This window comes from Melanostigma gelatinosum, assembly GCF_949748355.1.
Source record: "Melanostigma gelatinosum genome assembly, chromosome: 10".
NCBI lineage: Eukaryota > Metazoa > Chordata > Actinopteri > Perciformes > Zoarcidae > Melanostigma > Melanostigma gelatinosum.
Genome location: NC_136643.1, coordinates 10950375 through 10965642, shown reverse-complemented (window position 1 = coordinate 10965642; position 15268 = coordinate 10950375). Strand labels below are relative to the sequence as shown.

At 43.7% G+C, this 15268-nt stretch overlaps 1 protein-coding gene across 8 annotated transcripts in view; it reads left to right on the top strand.

Moving 5' to 3' along the window:
- Positions 1–15268, top strand: part of tns1b (tensin 1b) — a 95929-nt gene that overhangs the window by 37657 nt on the left and 43004 nt on the right. For 7 of the 8 annotated variants that reach the window (XM_079277132.1, XM_079277135.1, XM_079277133.1 and 4 more), the window contains exons 4-11: positions 6535–6584; positions 9811–9982; positions 10950–11000; positions 11084–11206; positions 12733–12797; positions 13967–14050; positions 14525–14637; positions 14733–14793. In XM_079277132.1, coding sequence (XP_079133258.1) covers positions 6535–6584; positions 9811–9982; positions 10950–11000; positions 11084–11206; positions 12733–12797; positions 13967–14050; positions 14525–14637; positions 14733–14793 — 719 coding nt within the window. Of the gene's footprint in view, positions 1–3414; positions 3511–6534; positions 6585–9810; positions 9983–10949; positions 11001–11083; positions 11207–12732; positions 12798–13966; positions 14051–14524; positions 14638–14732; positions 14794–15268 lie in introns of those variants that run through there. The other variant, XM_079277134.1, reaches the window with a different exon arrangement.

The following is a 15268-nucleotide window of genomic DNA, read 5'->3' as shown; positions in this document are numbered from 1 at the left end:
CTGTTCCCATTAGATCTGTTTTCAAAGGCACGTCAGACTCCGAGGCCATCACGCTGTGTGATTAGCTGCTGATTCTGTGAGCTGGAGGATTTGTCAGTGCAATGTAATGTGAAGCGTTCCATCTGTGCCTCTTGGGTGCACACACACACACACACACACACACACACACACACACACACACACACACACACAAACACACGCACACATGCTGGAAGGTCAAAGGCCAAGATCAGCTACAGAGTGCAGAAGGTCCGCAAGGTCATCAACAACTTCAGGTTTTAGGAAACTCTTAAAGCAAATGTCAGGTAAAACCCCAATTTCACAAAATGATACCAAAGAAGATATTTGACATATATCACTCTATGACATAAACATATCATTTATTTATTACTTAAACATGATAACAATGTTTAATGTGTTTAGTTACTTTAACTATTGCTGAATTAATAGAAATGTTTGGTTGTTGGTAAATCGTTGCCATATGGCATCAATGCACAATTGTGGAACGTCTCGTCAAAATATTTTGTTCCTATTTAAATGGTAATAGTAATAGTAGTAGTAACACTACAACACTATCATTCACCCATTCATACACTGATGGTCGGGGCTGCCATGCAAAGTGCCACCTGCCCATCAGAACTCTAACTAATCATGCATACACATTAGGCACAGCTTGGAGTTAAGTGTATTCCCCAGGGACACTTCGACCCGGCGCTACCACTGAGCCACACACCATCCTTTTTATTCAATATCATTCATTTATTTAAATCATATTGACATTACATTCTCCATTCTGACCCAGTTTTAAGAAGAAGGAGTTCCTCTCTTGGGTGGAGCAAAGGAACACGGCACACTCGGAGCACCTGCTCCTACATCTTGGCATCTCCCCTTCTCGTTCGCTTCTAGGGTCAGTGGCGGTCTGTGTTGTTCTGACCGGATCAGGTGAAAGAATGCTGTCACACTTCATTATTCGCATATAGTGGTCATACAGCAACAAAGGCATTTTACCATTTCACAAAAAGCACATCACATCTAAACTGGTTTAATGATGGAAATTCAAAGTGAACTCATCCCAGATCGTCTTTCAATGTTTGTCTTGAATACATTTTGCTTAAATATTTGGGAGCCCTCAGATAGTGACCTTCTTAACAACACGTGTTCATGGAAAAAGTCTGTCATTCAAAATAAAAGATCCCTTTTCACAACTAAACTATAAAACATGGATTTATATTACTGTCAGTTTAGTAAAATTTAATGAAAGTAATTGTTGCCATTTGGCAATACCATGCAATTGTGGTTAATTACGAACAATGCCTTGCTTACTACATGGCATTCAACAGCATCATCCACGTTAGGGATAGATTGTGGTTATGGCAAATAATATATGGTACAGATAAGGGTAAGGTTAGGCAACTAAACCTATTGATTAAGCTCACAGAAAGATTCTAGTTAGGGTTGATAAAATGATAATCACTGGGTTTGTGAGGGGGGTGGGGTGGGGGGGGGGGGGTCTCTGTTCTCCTGCATCAAAGTTGGATATGTTGAACTCCCATCCACCACCCAAACCTCCACACCCTTCCTTTTTGCTGGATATGGGGGCACCACTCCCTGCATAAATGAATGGGCTGAATGTCGCAGGCACAAGTACAGTAGCAGATATGAACCACTTCTGAAGTCACCTCATCTCTGATTTTACCATTAGAATCCAGAGTCTGGCTTCTGTGAGGAAACGTAGCGTATGCTTTTCTACTGGCCGGCGCCACATTCAGCCTGTCGTAACGTGTAATTTGCTGCTGTACATATTGGGAAAATAAGTGGAATCAGAATTACTTAAAAAGGACGCATCCTTACAAATTGATTGAACATTGGTCACCATACATCACTACTGCGTTGGGCTTTCACAAGGGATGTTCAGCGTAGACACCCCAGGGAGTGATGGGTAATCAGACACACATGGCTTATCCCCCCCCCCCCCGAGCCTACAAATGGTTGTTTTAGAAATAGCGGATGAACTTTAATGAAGTAGTTATCCTGGCTTCAGGGTGAAGTCTCCCGCCTCCATGCGTGCACGTTGGGTGAACACACGCACACAACAATTAGGGTGCACATGTTTGCCTTGGACTCACTCCGCCCTGGCCGGCCATGACACAACTTCCTGTGAGTTGTATTTTGTCTGGGAAAGGAAGGATCATGTAACCGATTTAGAGTTACCACCCAAAGCCGCGTACCCACTTTCTCCACAACGATCAACATATATGTGTGTTTGTGTGTGTGGCTGCTTTTATTGGCATTCCCCGTGTTGTTCTTCACTTTTCTCATACAGTGAAGTGCAGAAGAGCACACACTCCTCCCCCGTCATGCGGGAGCTTCACATCGGACAGTGTTTTTGCACGGCTCATGAGTTTTCCCTCTCAGCTCATATTTTGGTATAAGTGTGTGACTGAGTGAGTCTGTGTTTCAGTCATCGCCTCGGAGCATCGAAACGATTCGTCTTATGACTTGCTTCTCTCGCTTCACTGGATCAGTTTTGTACCTCGGTTCCACTGGTGTTTATCTGCTTCTTTGCCTTTGTTGACTCCTTTCATTAAGCTTTTAACTTATTTGAGATTTAAATGCACCTTTAAAAAGTTAAGGTGTTTTCATGTGCCACATTTTTACTTAAGAGGCTGCTCAGTCTTGGCGATTATTCTCTTTCTTGTACTTGTGACTGAAAGGTGAGAAAATGGCAGAAAAGAGAGGAAAGTTCAGAGTACACACACCATTTAGAAATACTAAACTGTGATAATAACATGATCGACTTCACAAAAACAGGTTGTTTGTGAAATCACATGTGCAAAAAAACACAACTGGCTTGAGGTCAGAATAAGATTCTCACACGCAGATACACGCACACACACACGAGCATGTTTGCAAAATGACATTTGACCGGCCGTGACTCCCCACACAGAGTGGTGAAGAGCTACAGTCAGCTGATTCATGTGTGCTCGTGCAACAACGTGCATCAGACCCCAGATGTTTGCCCAAGGAGACGGAAAGGGTTAGCAGTTGCAATTTAGATCCCTACACAGATGCGAGAGAGAGAGAGAGAGGGAGGGAAAAGTTGAATATGAGGGGGAGAGATAACGTGATAGGAGGCCGAGTGGGAGGAGGAGGAGGGGGGGAGAGGGTGGCCACCACACAGACAGAGAGCGAGAGAAGGAAGGGTGAAGACAGAGCGGACACAGAAGACAGAAAACAAGGAGCGTTGTGGAGGAGTCTGGTCTGAGCCGGAGCATGAAGTGGCCCACTGCAGGCAACTACAGCCCAAAATAGATTTCCTTTTTTTTTTGGATTCCTCCTCCGCTGTCAGAGAAAAGGGAGAGGTTTCACGGAGGACACTTCACTGCCGGACAGAGAGCGGTGAGAGGCAGAGGGAGCTCTCCAGAGATGAACCGAGGAGGGTCTTTGAGAAGGCGGCTCTCCTCTCTGAGGGGGGCATGGCGATGGAGTACGGGCCACCTTTTCAGGAAGGTAGGACCGCGGTGGAGGAGCGAATGGATGGATGGATTTATTCAACACTGGGCTCGTTCTTGTCCGCTCCTTCATTGCTTTTTTCTTTGTTATAGAGCAGTTTCTCTCGTGTCTTTTGCAGACTTTTACCAGCCCCCAACGTCTTTCACCCCTCCCTCCCTCCCTCCCTCTTTCTCAGATGGTTAATTTGAATGGCCTGCTTGTAAAGTCAACCTCCACAGATGGTTTTCATCTGGAAACAGGGCTGCTGGACCCCCCCCCCACTCCAGTTCCTACTGCCTCCTCCTCTCCTCACCCGCTAACCCCCCTCCCCCTCCCCCGTTCTTCCCAACACAACTTCTCAAAGCAGAGTAACAGGTCTTAGGGTTCGGATTGTGTGATGTTCGGGAGCTAATGTTTTCTACTCTGAATCTGGCTCCGTGGATAGTCATGGCTAAACAGTGCCCTCCATTCATAGAATCACAGCACGTGAGCATCGCAATCTCTTTCAGTTTCTCAGTGACCGCATCAGAGCGAGAGAAACTTATCATCTCATTACTGGCCGTAGCTTCACTGCGACGCGTTTATTTACCCAGATGGTTGCACTTTAACGTACATGTCGTCGCTCATAAATTGCTCTGCCCGCCAATTCAGGCTAATCTGAAGCAAATACTGCGAGTTTACTGGCGTCTTTGCGGCACAATACAAACACCATCTCCTCGAAACTCTCTCCCACTCTCTAATTAAGGTATTTGTTTGCATTCTGGTTGAAGTGGTGGCGCTTTGTAATGCGTTTTGTCGTCCAATGAACAGGGCTTCTCTGACATGTTTTACCTTGTCATTAAAAAAGAATGTTCTGATCACCTCACAGTGGTCCTTTTTAAGAGGACTTTGGGCTTTCAAAGACTTTCATGCACAACAAGTTCCACATCTCAACACAAGCAACTGAGCTCTCTTTTAGGCCGTTTCTTGGTCATTCATCTCTGTCATCCTCTGGCGACTGCACGTTATTGCCCCTGGCAACATACTGAAACGTTTAGGCCGAAGCACAGAAAGAAAATGGGGGTTTTGCTTTGTGTCGCCTCAGTCGGGCCACGGACTGACGTGAATACTTACCATGTAAAGATGGAGCAAAGGAATGGTGCATAGAGTTTGTTGAAATGAAGTGGATTTGCTGGGACAGAAAAGAATATTGGCAAACACTGTGTCGTCTGATTCATTTATGTCTGCATTTGTGCCCGTATATCAATGAGTATTCATTCAGTAAGATTGAATTTGAACACAAATTCAATCAATATGTGTTGTATTAAGAGATCTTTAAAAAAAATAAACTGCAGGCATGCTTGCACCTTTTTACTGCAATATCAGTCTCTGAAATACCGAGAATGCTGGCGAGTATGCTATGCAGCGATCCGATATCATCATGTCATTTATGAGCTCCTTTACGCGACACAGGATCAACAACATAACGTGTCGCTCGCTACCCGATCTTCAGCCCCACCTTGAAATTTCAATCACGCAGCATCAACATGTGACGATTCTGTCTGTTTTCTTTTGTTTGACTTCTGTTCCCTTCAATCTGCAACTTTCTACCTATCAAGGTGAGGAAAATAAGGTTGGATCACCACCACAAAGTTACAGAACTGCGTTCAACTTCCTCGCTAGCTAGTTGAGTTAAGTGTGGGGCATCCCTAGAAATTCACAAACTTATTTTTATTTTTGCAACTTTTTACAGCTGGCTTGTAATTTTGGAACGTTACTCGCAATGTATTGCAAGATAAAAACAAAAAGGTTGCTGATTTGTTGGATTTTTTTTGGGGAAAAACTGCTACATTTTGGGCTGCAACAACAACATTGGAACAGTGCCCACTCACATGATTAACTACCCACATGGATGATGTCTCCGTTAGCTCGAATGTGTCCTCGTTAGGCGTGAGGGGAGCAAAGCAGGCTGAAACTCATCCAGGGAGGCGAGCGGGGCTCAGTCAGCCAGTCTGATCTAATGGATGATGATAGATCACAGCCCCCTCCTGTGTACATGTGACCCAAACACCACAGGGGAGTGGACAAGTCCACATGGCCTTTGACCCCTTCCTCGAGCTGGCTTTAAAGCGGAGGCGAGGCAGACTAGGCATAGTGGAGCCAAAACACAGTCAATCAACTTCAGCCACACTTCCTCCGCGAGGGCCTCTCTGCTTTGCTTTGTGAGGGTGCCATGTGATGCCATCCTCACACAGCATCGTATGCGAGGGCCCATTGCAAGCTGCACTGTGCGCACTGTGTGTAAAATGTGACCTCAAGTGTAAAGTGAGGCAATAATCAGCATTTGTCTCTCAAATGTGTTCAATTTAGAGGGATGAATATACAATTTACAATTACCTTTGGAAATATGTCAAATTTTGAACTAGTCAACAACATTAAAGGCAGAATGAGTAGGACGTGTCGGTTGCAGTTTGTGAACCCACAGTTGAAAGTTGGCCCCTCCTCCCGGCTCAACAGGTGTTACAGAAAGCCAGCCCCAGCTCACACTTGGTCCGCTTGGTGTTTCGCCTCGCTATATTTGCACCCGGTTGCTACGTTTTTTTATTGAGGTTGGCCCCCAGAATCGTCTGACATACACCATCACACACATCTAGTGGGTCACAGGTGATGATTGAGAGGGGTTATTATTGTAGGAGTACATTGTATTTTAGGAAAATCCTACTAATTCTGGCTTTAACCAGATCGGACTTGTGGTACTGTCAGAAAATAGCTTGGTTTCGGTACTGCCTTATAAACAAATCACAGATCAATAGCAGGTAAATCCACAATCAGTGGAACTATTGGTGACATTATGGACTCTATGATACTAAAACCAACAAACAACTGTTTCAAACAAGCTCTTTTGTTGGACAAATAGCATATTTTGATGTCTTTTCACACAGCAATGAACTTTTAATTTAATTAATAAAATTTGATGTATATATCTGTGTACAAATAGTAGGCATGGAAGTTATATGTATCGGCTTATGTTAACGCATTACTGTTTTTCTTTGTGTTTGGCAGGGCTCAACGAAATCTTCAAAGAGCATGGAGTCCCGGCGCCGACCGTCGAGGTAGGAACTCTTCTCTTTAAGCCTCAGGTTTCCCATAAAAGGCTTCATTCGGCTTATTGGATTGGATTTTATGAATTATTTTAGGACCTAATCTCCACTGTTTCCTCCAAAAGGACAAAAAAGATAATGAAGGCACAACCTTATCCATCCTCCCTCACATTCAGCTGGAGTCATGAAAGCATTTGAAATACAAAGTTCTGTTGTAATCGGATATTTGCCGTGGCAACATGCCCTGCCATTGAACTGGACCTCACGCCGTTTAGTTGGACACAAAGATATTTGATGTCGACCCCTCTCACCTCGGTCCTGAGGGAGTCACAGATGTTGTCAGTTGTGTAAGTAACGTGTAAAACTGGACACCACAACAGTACAGGCTGAAGTGCTGTGCTGAGTTTGAGTGACAGTTTGATTCCCTCACAGCAAGTCAAAGAGTTGATACAGAGTTATAAAAACAGTTCAACATCTGATACATCGTCGCTAATAACGGCACAGGCACGGTATGAGATCACAGTCGTTTTCCATCCATATAAAGGAAAAATCAAAGTGCATAACAGCACAGTCATGATGGTTATTTGTTATGTAATGCTCTGGCTATGCAATCAAACTAGTGCGTCCAGAGAGGCTTATTTACATTCTGATACATTTTTATCTGCATGGAGGTTTACATTACATTACATTACAGTCATTTAGCAGACGCTTTTATCCAAAGAGACTTACAATTCAGAGTCTATCATATTTCTACACCGTAGGCACAACTACAGTAAACTTAACTTCAGTAAAGTGAACTGTATAGTTAAAAGCTTCTTTCAACATGTTCATGGTACAATTGAAATCAGTACCTTGTTCCTGGGAATAACTCAATGTTTAGACAGAGTCCCCCCCCCCCCAAAAAAAATGAACTCTTGTTAAAGGAGCTATCATACAGTTACAGCTTTGAGCAAACTATACTGCCACTAAAATGGCAGGCCTATTATATGTCTTATAAAATCTATAGTGTTTGGCCAGACATTTTATTACATTATCATGTTTTGTGGCTAATATTTTAGCAAAAAATGTCTGTTTCAATGGAATTTAAATGTTCACCCTATACTTTCAGTTCTATTTCGGACTCACTCCACAAACGCTTGTCACTAACTTTGACTGTGTCCCGCTCGGTGCTTGGCAGGAAGTGTGTTTATAGATGCTTTTTCTTTGCTGTGAATAAGGTTGATCAGAGTTGAGTTTGTGGGCTTGAAAACCCAAACAATGAGCTCAACAAGTGGATACAATTCTCGGAGAGTTCTGAGGGTTGGGTGATAATTCTCTACGGTTTCGTCATTACATGCGACAAACTTTCATCCATTGTTAATACAAAAACTATTTGTGCAGCTTGAAGTATATGGAGTTAATCGCAAATAATCTGCAGGAATAATAAGTATTTAGCATTATGCGATGTTTATGAAGTGACCATTGACGGATCATTGACCCTTGAGATCGTGGGAAACTGTAGGTGTTCACCACCAGGAAGTCTGGGATGACGGAGGCCCCTCAGTGTTTTCGATTGAAGAGACAGAAGTCTTGGTTGTTCACTGTTATTACTAAGAAATATCCGGCGAGATGTTTTACAGCCTATAATGTCTCAGGTGTCCATATTAAACATTGCTAGTTCACCGTCGGTCTTTGTTCAAATGAGGCAATGAGATCACTGCAGCGCTGAAATTGAGCGTGTGGAGATAATGCCTCATTCTTTTAACGCGGCGTGCAGAAAAAGCGCAATCGCTTCATCTCTTCAGCTGATGAGAAGCAGGTTGGCGCTACGCCGGTCAGCACATGCTGGTGGATATGGAACAGGACCAAACCACAGGTCTATATTGGCCCTGACTGCACCCAGAGGCCAAAGACATACGTATGCAGAGACAGAGAGGGACAAAGTAGAAAACAATAAACACTGAGAAAGATGCAAAAAGGAGAGAGAGAGAGAGAGAGAGAGAGAGAGAGAGAGAGAGAGAGAGAGAGAGAGAGAGAGAGAGAGAGAGAGAGATGCAGGCAATAGGAGAAATATAAGTATTGGCAAATTACAAACATTAAAAGACACAACTTTCAGAACTATTTCAAAGTATGTTGCAACACATGATTGCATGTGTGATATATCAGTTTTCATGAATAATTTCCAGTAAGCAAGTTCTGAGTGGGTCCAGATGTACAGCACAGACCAGGTTACAGTACTCGTATAGTAAACCTGGGGAGCTCTTCTGTCCCAGACACATGAGCAATTTCCTCAGGGGCTTCTCACAGCTGACAAATGTGGGAAATATGCTGCAGTCTGGGCCCTACGGTCCAGACGCCTCTCCGTTAACCTCTCCATCTCACTATCCACATTCTCTGTCCACATTTTCAAAATGGACAAGATCATCGCCGGCATTTAAAGTAGTAGTTCTGCACAAAATGAAAAATCTGTCAATGTCTTTTTAAAGTTAGCGAAAGCTGTTAAAGTTAAACACACGTATTCACTTTAAACTGTTGCTTTTAACGAGCCGTTTTTTCACAGCTGAAAAATCAAAAACCTTTCTCCAAAACATTGGCAAATCAAGAAGATAATGAGATAAGTGTTGGATTTTTGAACGCTTAATGAGATCAGTTGGCAACAGAGCATTGGATTATGCTGCACTAGCTGTTTGGAGACATTTGACAGAAGTTCAATTCAGCAAAAAGCCACGAGAGGCCGTGATCCACAGTGGTTTTACAACTTCTTGAAAAAACGATGAGCGGACGGTTACTACAAATACCTGGCAAGGTTTCATAAAATAAAGTTGACCCCCCTCGCTTGGGGCAGTGACTCCCTTCCAACCCGGAGGTCAATATCTTCCTCTTCTGTTTTCCCTCGCGATTTATGTGGAGCGTTACCATATTAGGATATTTGTTTCAGCTGAATCTGAAATTGAATTTGCTGCATTGATGAGAAGGGAATTTACAGAGAAAACATCAACACGCCAACTTTTGGCACTCTTGTCCTGGGTATGCATGGTCAAAGGGATCACGCACTATCTGGTCTGATAAACACAAGCGCGTATTTATAAATCTCATGTGCTGCATTACTTCTGGGTATTAAATTCCTCGCTATATTCCGCGGTCCAACGGTCCAACGGTCCACCTCCGTTTTGTTTTTTTGCGCAGCGGGGCCTTTGATATGCAAAATTGCTGTTTGACCCACACTGAAGATCAAATGCTTCTCTTATCTCTCGGACAGGAGCACGAGTCTGCTGCAGGCCATGGAGGAGAGCTACGAGTTGGACCTGATCTACATCACGGAGAGGATCATCTCCGTCTCCTTCCCCAGCAGCGTGGAGGAGCAGAGCTACGCTGCCAACCTGCGGGAGGTCGCCTCCATGCTGCGCTCCAAACACGGCCACAACTACCTGGTACGGCTTCGCTGTGTTCATGCGGGCGATTCTGGCAGGAACACAGCAATTCACTTTTTTTTTTTTTAAATGAATGAAGCAAATAGTGTAAGTTGAAGTCATTATTGCTGCCCGGGTCAGCCGATCATCAGCTGATCCCTCACAGTTTCTGTGTACATCTCTGTTCATCTGATGCTATTGGTATTGCTATCTGGTGTTCACTGGCCTGTGGCTGCTACTACTGTCAAGCTAGAAACTCATCACTCACATCCTCAGCCTTAACCTACCGGTACATATATGTTATCTGATTTAAGCCGTTTTTGCGAGGAGTTTCATACTTTGTTTCTTTCTGAACTTTAAGGTTCAGCCACTTGGAGTTTTCCTGGAGTTTTATTGGGTTGTTTTAATCTCAAAACATATTCTGTATGTGTGTAAAACAATTTTAGCTGAATAGTGAATCGGACATTGTTCAAAATAGGGATGCATCGATCCGACTTTTTCAGTCCGGTTACCGATACCTGGATCTTTGTATATCTGCCGATACCGAGTGCCGATCCGATACCATTGTTTAAGTAATACGCTGTATGCCTCGCTGTGTGGAAGAGACTCCCTGTGGATTTCTCCACATTTATTCACAGAAAAAATCAAAAGTTTCTCTAGTAAGAGTTCAGCAAGCGTGACAGTCAGCGTAAAAAAAGAATCTGTTTCTTTAAAAATCCAAAAACACAGTGTGCTTACCTGCTCTAATATTAGTCCCTACGGTTAGCAGGTCCAGCTAGTAAGCTAACTGAGTAGTAACATAGCATTGCTATATTACCGTAGCAAAGCCAGCAAAGGAAAACCTTTGTGAGAGTAAAGACTGATCACTGACCAACGATAACAGTCTTGAATCGTACATAGAATGGCATTCATTCTTGTATGTCAATCTACTGTACAATGTAATGCTGATAATTTGTTACGACGGTGTTTACTTTTCCTTTCTCCTTAGCTCTTCAACCTCAGTGAGAAGCGTTATGACATCAGCGAACTTAACCCAAAGGTAAAGCTGACTTGCTTCCCCTCCCGTGTGTTGTACTGACCATCGATTCTGAATCGTAACTGAGAGTCTCTCTCTTCTCCCAGGTGTTGGACTTTGGCTGGCCTGACCACCACGCTCCGGCCCTGGACAAGATCTGCAGCATCTGCAAGGCCATGGACACCTGGCTGAGTGCGGACAGCCACAACGTGGTGGTCATACACAACAAGGTGAGACTTAAGAGGACGCTGCTGTGAGAACGCCGTCTCCACGCAGTGCTCTCAGGCTCCTCTCAGTGGCCCCCACTTCCTAAAGGCTGCAGCTGGCTGGTGTGTTTGTGTGTGTAATGACGAGCGAAGAGTGTCTGTGTGTGTGAGAGTGTGTCTCTTAGTGTGCTTGTTCGGGTTGGGTCGTGCTGGACGAGGGTTAGGAAAACACAAATTAGGGAGGTGAGGCACCCCACTCATCATGGCTACATCGGTTTATTTACCCTTTTTACTCGTAACAATACCATAAAAACTGGATTGACCAATATTTCGGTGTTGTTGCCTGAACTTCCTTGCATCACATTATACTCTTGTGGCAAACCACACTCGTCTGGCTCCTAAACATGGCGACACAAACTATAAAAAACATGTCCAAAATGCAACCGCGAGACCAATGTCCCTTACGTAATACCTCATCATCTTCACGTTAACCCCCCTGCGTTCCTGATTGGGTTTTGCAACGCAAGAATCAACCATTGGAGCCGTGACTCATTCCAAAATGTTCCCACGGGGGAGGTTACAAACAAGCCGGCTGCCATAACAACTGGTGTTATTTTTTTGTTGAGTAATGCTGGTGATGAGTGTGGGCTGGGACGTGGTCACTAAGGAAGCGGGCCACGTTGGGTTTACACATGTCAACGAATCATTTCCACTGGGGCTCCACGCTGTTTAAGTTATTTATACTGTGGAACACACTCATCTTCCACTGTGACCCTTCTTTTAAACATGGATGCGTATGTGAAATGAATGCAATCTGAGACTGGTTTGTTGTAGTAACGTGCTTGGACTTTGGCTCAGTGACCTACCCATTAAATGCATTTTTTAACCATATAAATAACAGGTATAGTCACATATATCTTGATATTTTTTATGATTGAAATGGATCTTACTAATGTAAGAAAATCTTTAAAAGGTTACTCCACCGACTTGCCAGTCGGTTGACAAGTCTTGAGGGAAGCTATTGAGCCTGAAACAACTGTTTTAAATGTCTTCTGTGGCTCTGAATAAATAGCCCTGATGATGTCATCAGGCTTGGGCTTGGAAACTTTACACATATAGCAAAACAAGTTTCAAACTGGGTTGATGGAGTACTTACTCGGCAACAGAGGCACAACACAACTATACTATCAAGTTGCATTGTTGGAAGTGTTGGATCCTTTTGGATTTTGACCTCAACAAGTGACTAAAAGTCCAAACTTTATGGAAGTGCAATGCTCGGTCTCTGACTGCAGTCATAACGTTGATTTAGTTCATTTTTCCTCTTAAATCTATCAATCTATTTTGCTGTGCGGGTTCTAATTTTGTGTTTTGAATGTTGGTGTTGAGGCTACACTTTGGTTTGCTTTCGGTTCTTGGATTTTGCATCTGAAAACACCAAAATAAAACGACCCCTATATTATGAAGATGTGGAAAAACAAATTGTTCTTGTGACACCACCGTGATCTGGAAGGTATCTGTTGCTGACTCTTGCTCGATTGATGTCTTTTCAGGGCAACCGGGGCAGAACTGGAGTGGTGGTGGCAGCCTACATGCATTACAGCAACATATCTGCCAGGTAGGTCTACAATCCCAATTCTACCTGCAGAGGGGTGAGTCACAGCCCACTGTGAGAGAGAGAGAGAGGACAGCAAAGGAGAGAGAGGGAGTGAGATTCATCTGTATTTTTTGAGGAAAACAAACATGCAGTAGGGGGAGACACAAACAGGAGACATAACAGGAGAAAATAGATAAACCTGCATTGTTCATCACAAGACTGAAGCCCCGTTGCAAGAACAGACGGAGATGTGATGAACGGAAGGACGAGTGGTGGAACCCGAGACTGGAGAAAAACACTTTCATTTGGTGAAAGGAAGAAAGGAAAAGTCTTTGATATAATCATTTTATCATTGTTTTCAGACAAATTTCCCCTTGGGGATGAATAAAGTATTTTTCTATTCTATTCTATTCTATTCTATTTTGAGCAGAAAGCGATGAGTTAGCGATCATAAGACTCAAATTATGAGTGCCCCTCTTATTCTTTGTTTTCATTGGATTTGATTTTGAGGTATGTCAGAACAGAATGGCAAAAGCAAGGAGATGTAAACTGTTAAACAATCAGAAGAAGAGCGCATGACTTGGTGCTGTTTAGTCTAGCCCACTGATTGTCCAGGAAAATAAATGATTTTGTTTTATCTTTCCTGTGAAAGTATTAGATTTCTCTTAGAACTACTTTCCTCACAAACCTAAAGCTGGTGTGAAGTCGCTTTGGATAGTTAAGTAGCAGCAAATGACCAGAGCGTGAAAGCACTGTGACACTCGTCACACGATGTTACGCAAAATATCACAATAAGATCTCTTACTGTGTGCTGTACGAATCAAAGGTTATGCAGAATTAGCTGTCAGACACACGCAGTAAGACCTTCAGATGTGCACTGGACACACGTGGCTTACATTGCATGCCATGACAGGGAATATTATTATCAATCCTATGCCTATTTTTGTGTTGACCCCCCTGTTCTGACATTAAGAGTGTCTGAATGAGCGTTTGATTGCTTTGATTTTCATTGAAATATTTTTCTGTGCAAGTCATGGTGTGCAGACAGATGTCTTACATGGCAATACTGTGTCAAAGTCCGCACACACATACGTCATATTCCATTCTTAAAAAAAATACTGTGGATATACATTGTGGAAATGAAAGTAAACTTCACTCACATGTACCATTTATTCTGTGTTTGAATGCAGTGCTGACCAGGCTCTGGACAGGTTTGCCATGAAGCGCTTCTATGAAGACAAAGTGCTTCCTGTTGGCCAGCCATCTCAGAAAAGGTCAGCCTTCCCCCACTTATTGTTCATAGTGTGAGTTAGACCCACAGATCGTATATATTGAAAGTGTACTTAGTCGCTGTGAGACGCAGTCTTGGCCCAGTTATCCACTGGCTACACCGGAACCACCGGAATATTGTCTTCAGAGGCTAAATCGCCGTCAGACCGATAGACGATGGGTTCCCAGATTGATCAATTGTTGATTTAAAAATATTGATGACTGAAGGCAGCTTCCAAGTCTTTAGTTGATTGAGTATGTCCATAGTAAGAACAAGGTGCAAGGTTGGCTCATTCAGCACAGCTGGCAACATTCATTTTTGTTACGAGAGCTCAAATCCAAGAGCTTTGTGTCGTTGTTGTGATGAACACAGGATTATACCTTCATCCCTTTGTTGTAAAACATTAAGAGTCATGATACACCTTGACACCACAGCAGCATGTTCATGTCCTCCTGTTCTCTGCCTCTGCGTCGCTCAGGTATGTGGAGTACTTCAGCGGCTTGCTGTCCGGACACATTAAGATCAACAACAAACCGATGTTCCTCCACCACGTCATCATGCACGGCATCCCCAACTTCGAGTCGAAAGGAGGTGGGTGTTGTGCACACAAATGCACTCGTATTATCCGCATTTTTTTAAAATGCACACTATTTCTGTTTTAACAGCTTTTCAAAATTGTGTTCCAGGTTGTCGTCCTTTTCTCAAAATCTACCAGGCCATGCAGCCCGTGTACACATCTGGGATCTAGTAAGTCTTAAAGCACACTCGCACTCAAATGCTTTTACACGATTCCAGGGATATCAAGCCTCAATCGTAAAAACCCTGATTTTTCTGCATAGCTTCTCCCTCATCTCCACTGCCCCCCAATATCCACATACACCCCCCCCCCCCTCTTGCCAGTTTACACCCTGTGTTTCCCTCACAGTATTGTATTTAGTTAGCCTCCCCAGCTGCAGGCTCTAGTTTCTCCACTTCAGATCCCGCTTCTTGTGTAATTTGTGACCGGAGAGCCAATGAAACCGGCAGACAGGCATCCGTGTGGACGCCTGCAGGGGTTTCCTGTGAGAGGACCCCACCGGTTCCTCGGGGCAGGGAAAATGGAAATAAAAGGATTCTATGATTTCCTCTTGTTGTTTTGGGAAGAGGGCATGTGAGAGGAGAGAGGAGGCGAGAGCTGCACTGCCCTCCGATGTGTGAGGCAGGCATACAGGCTACATTTACA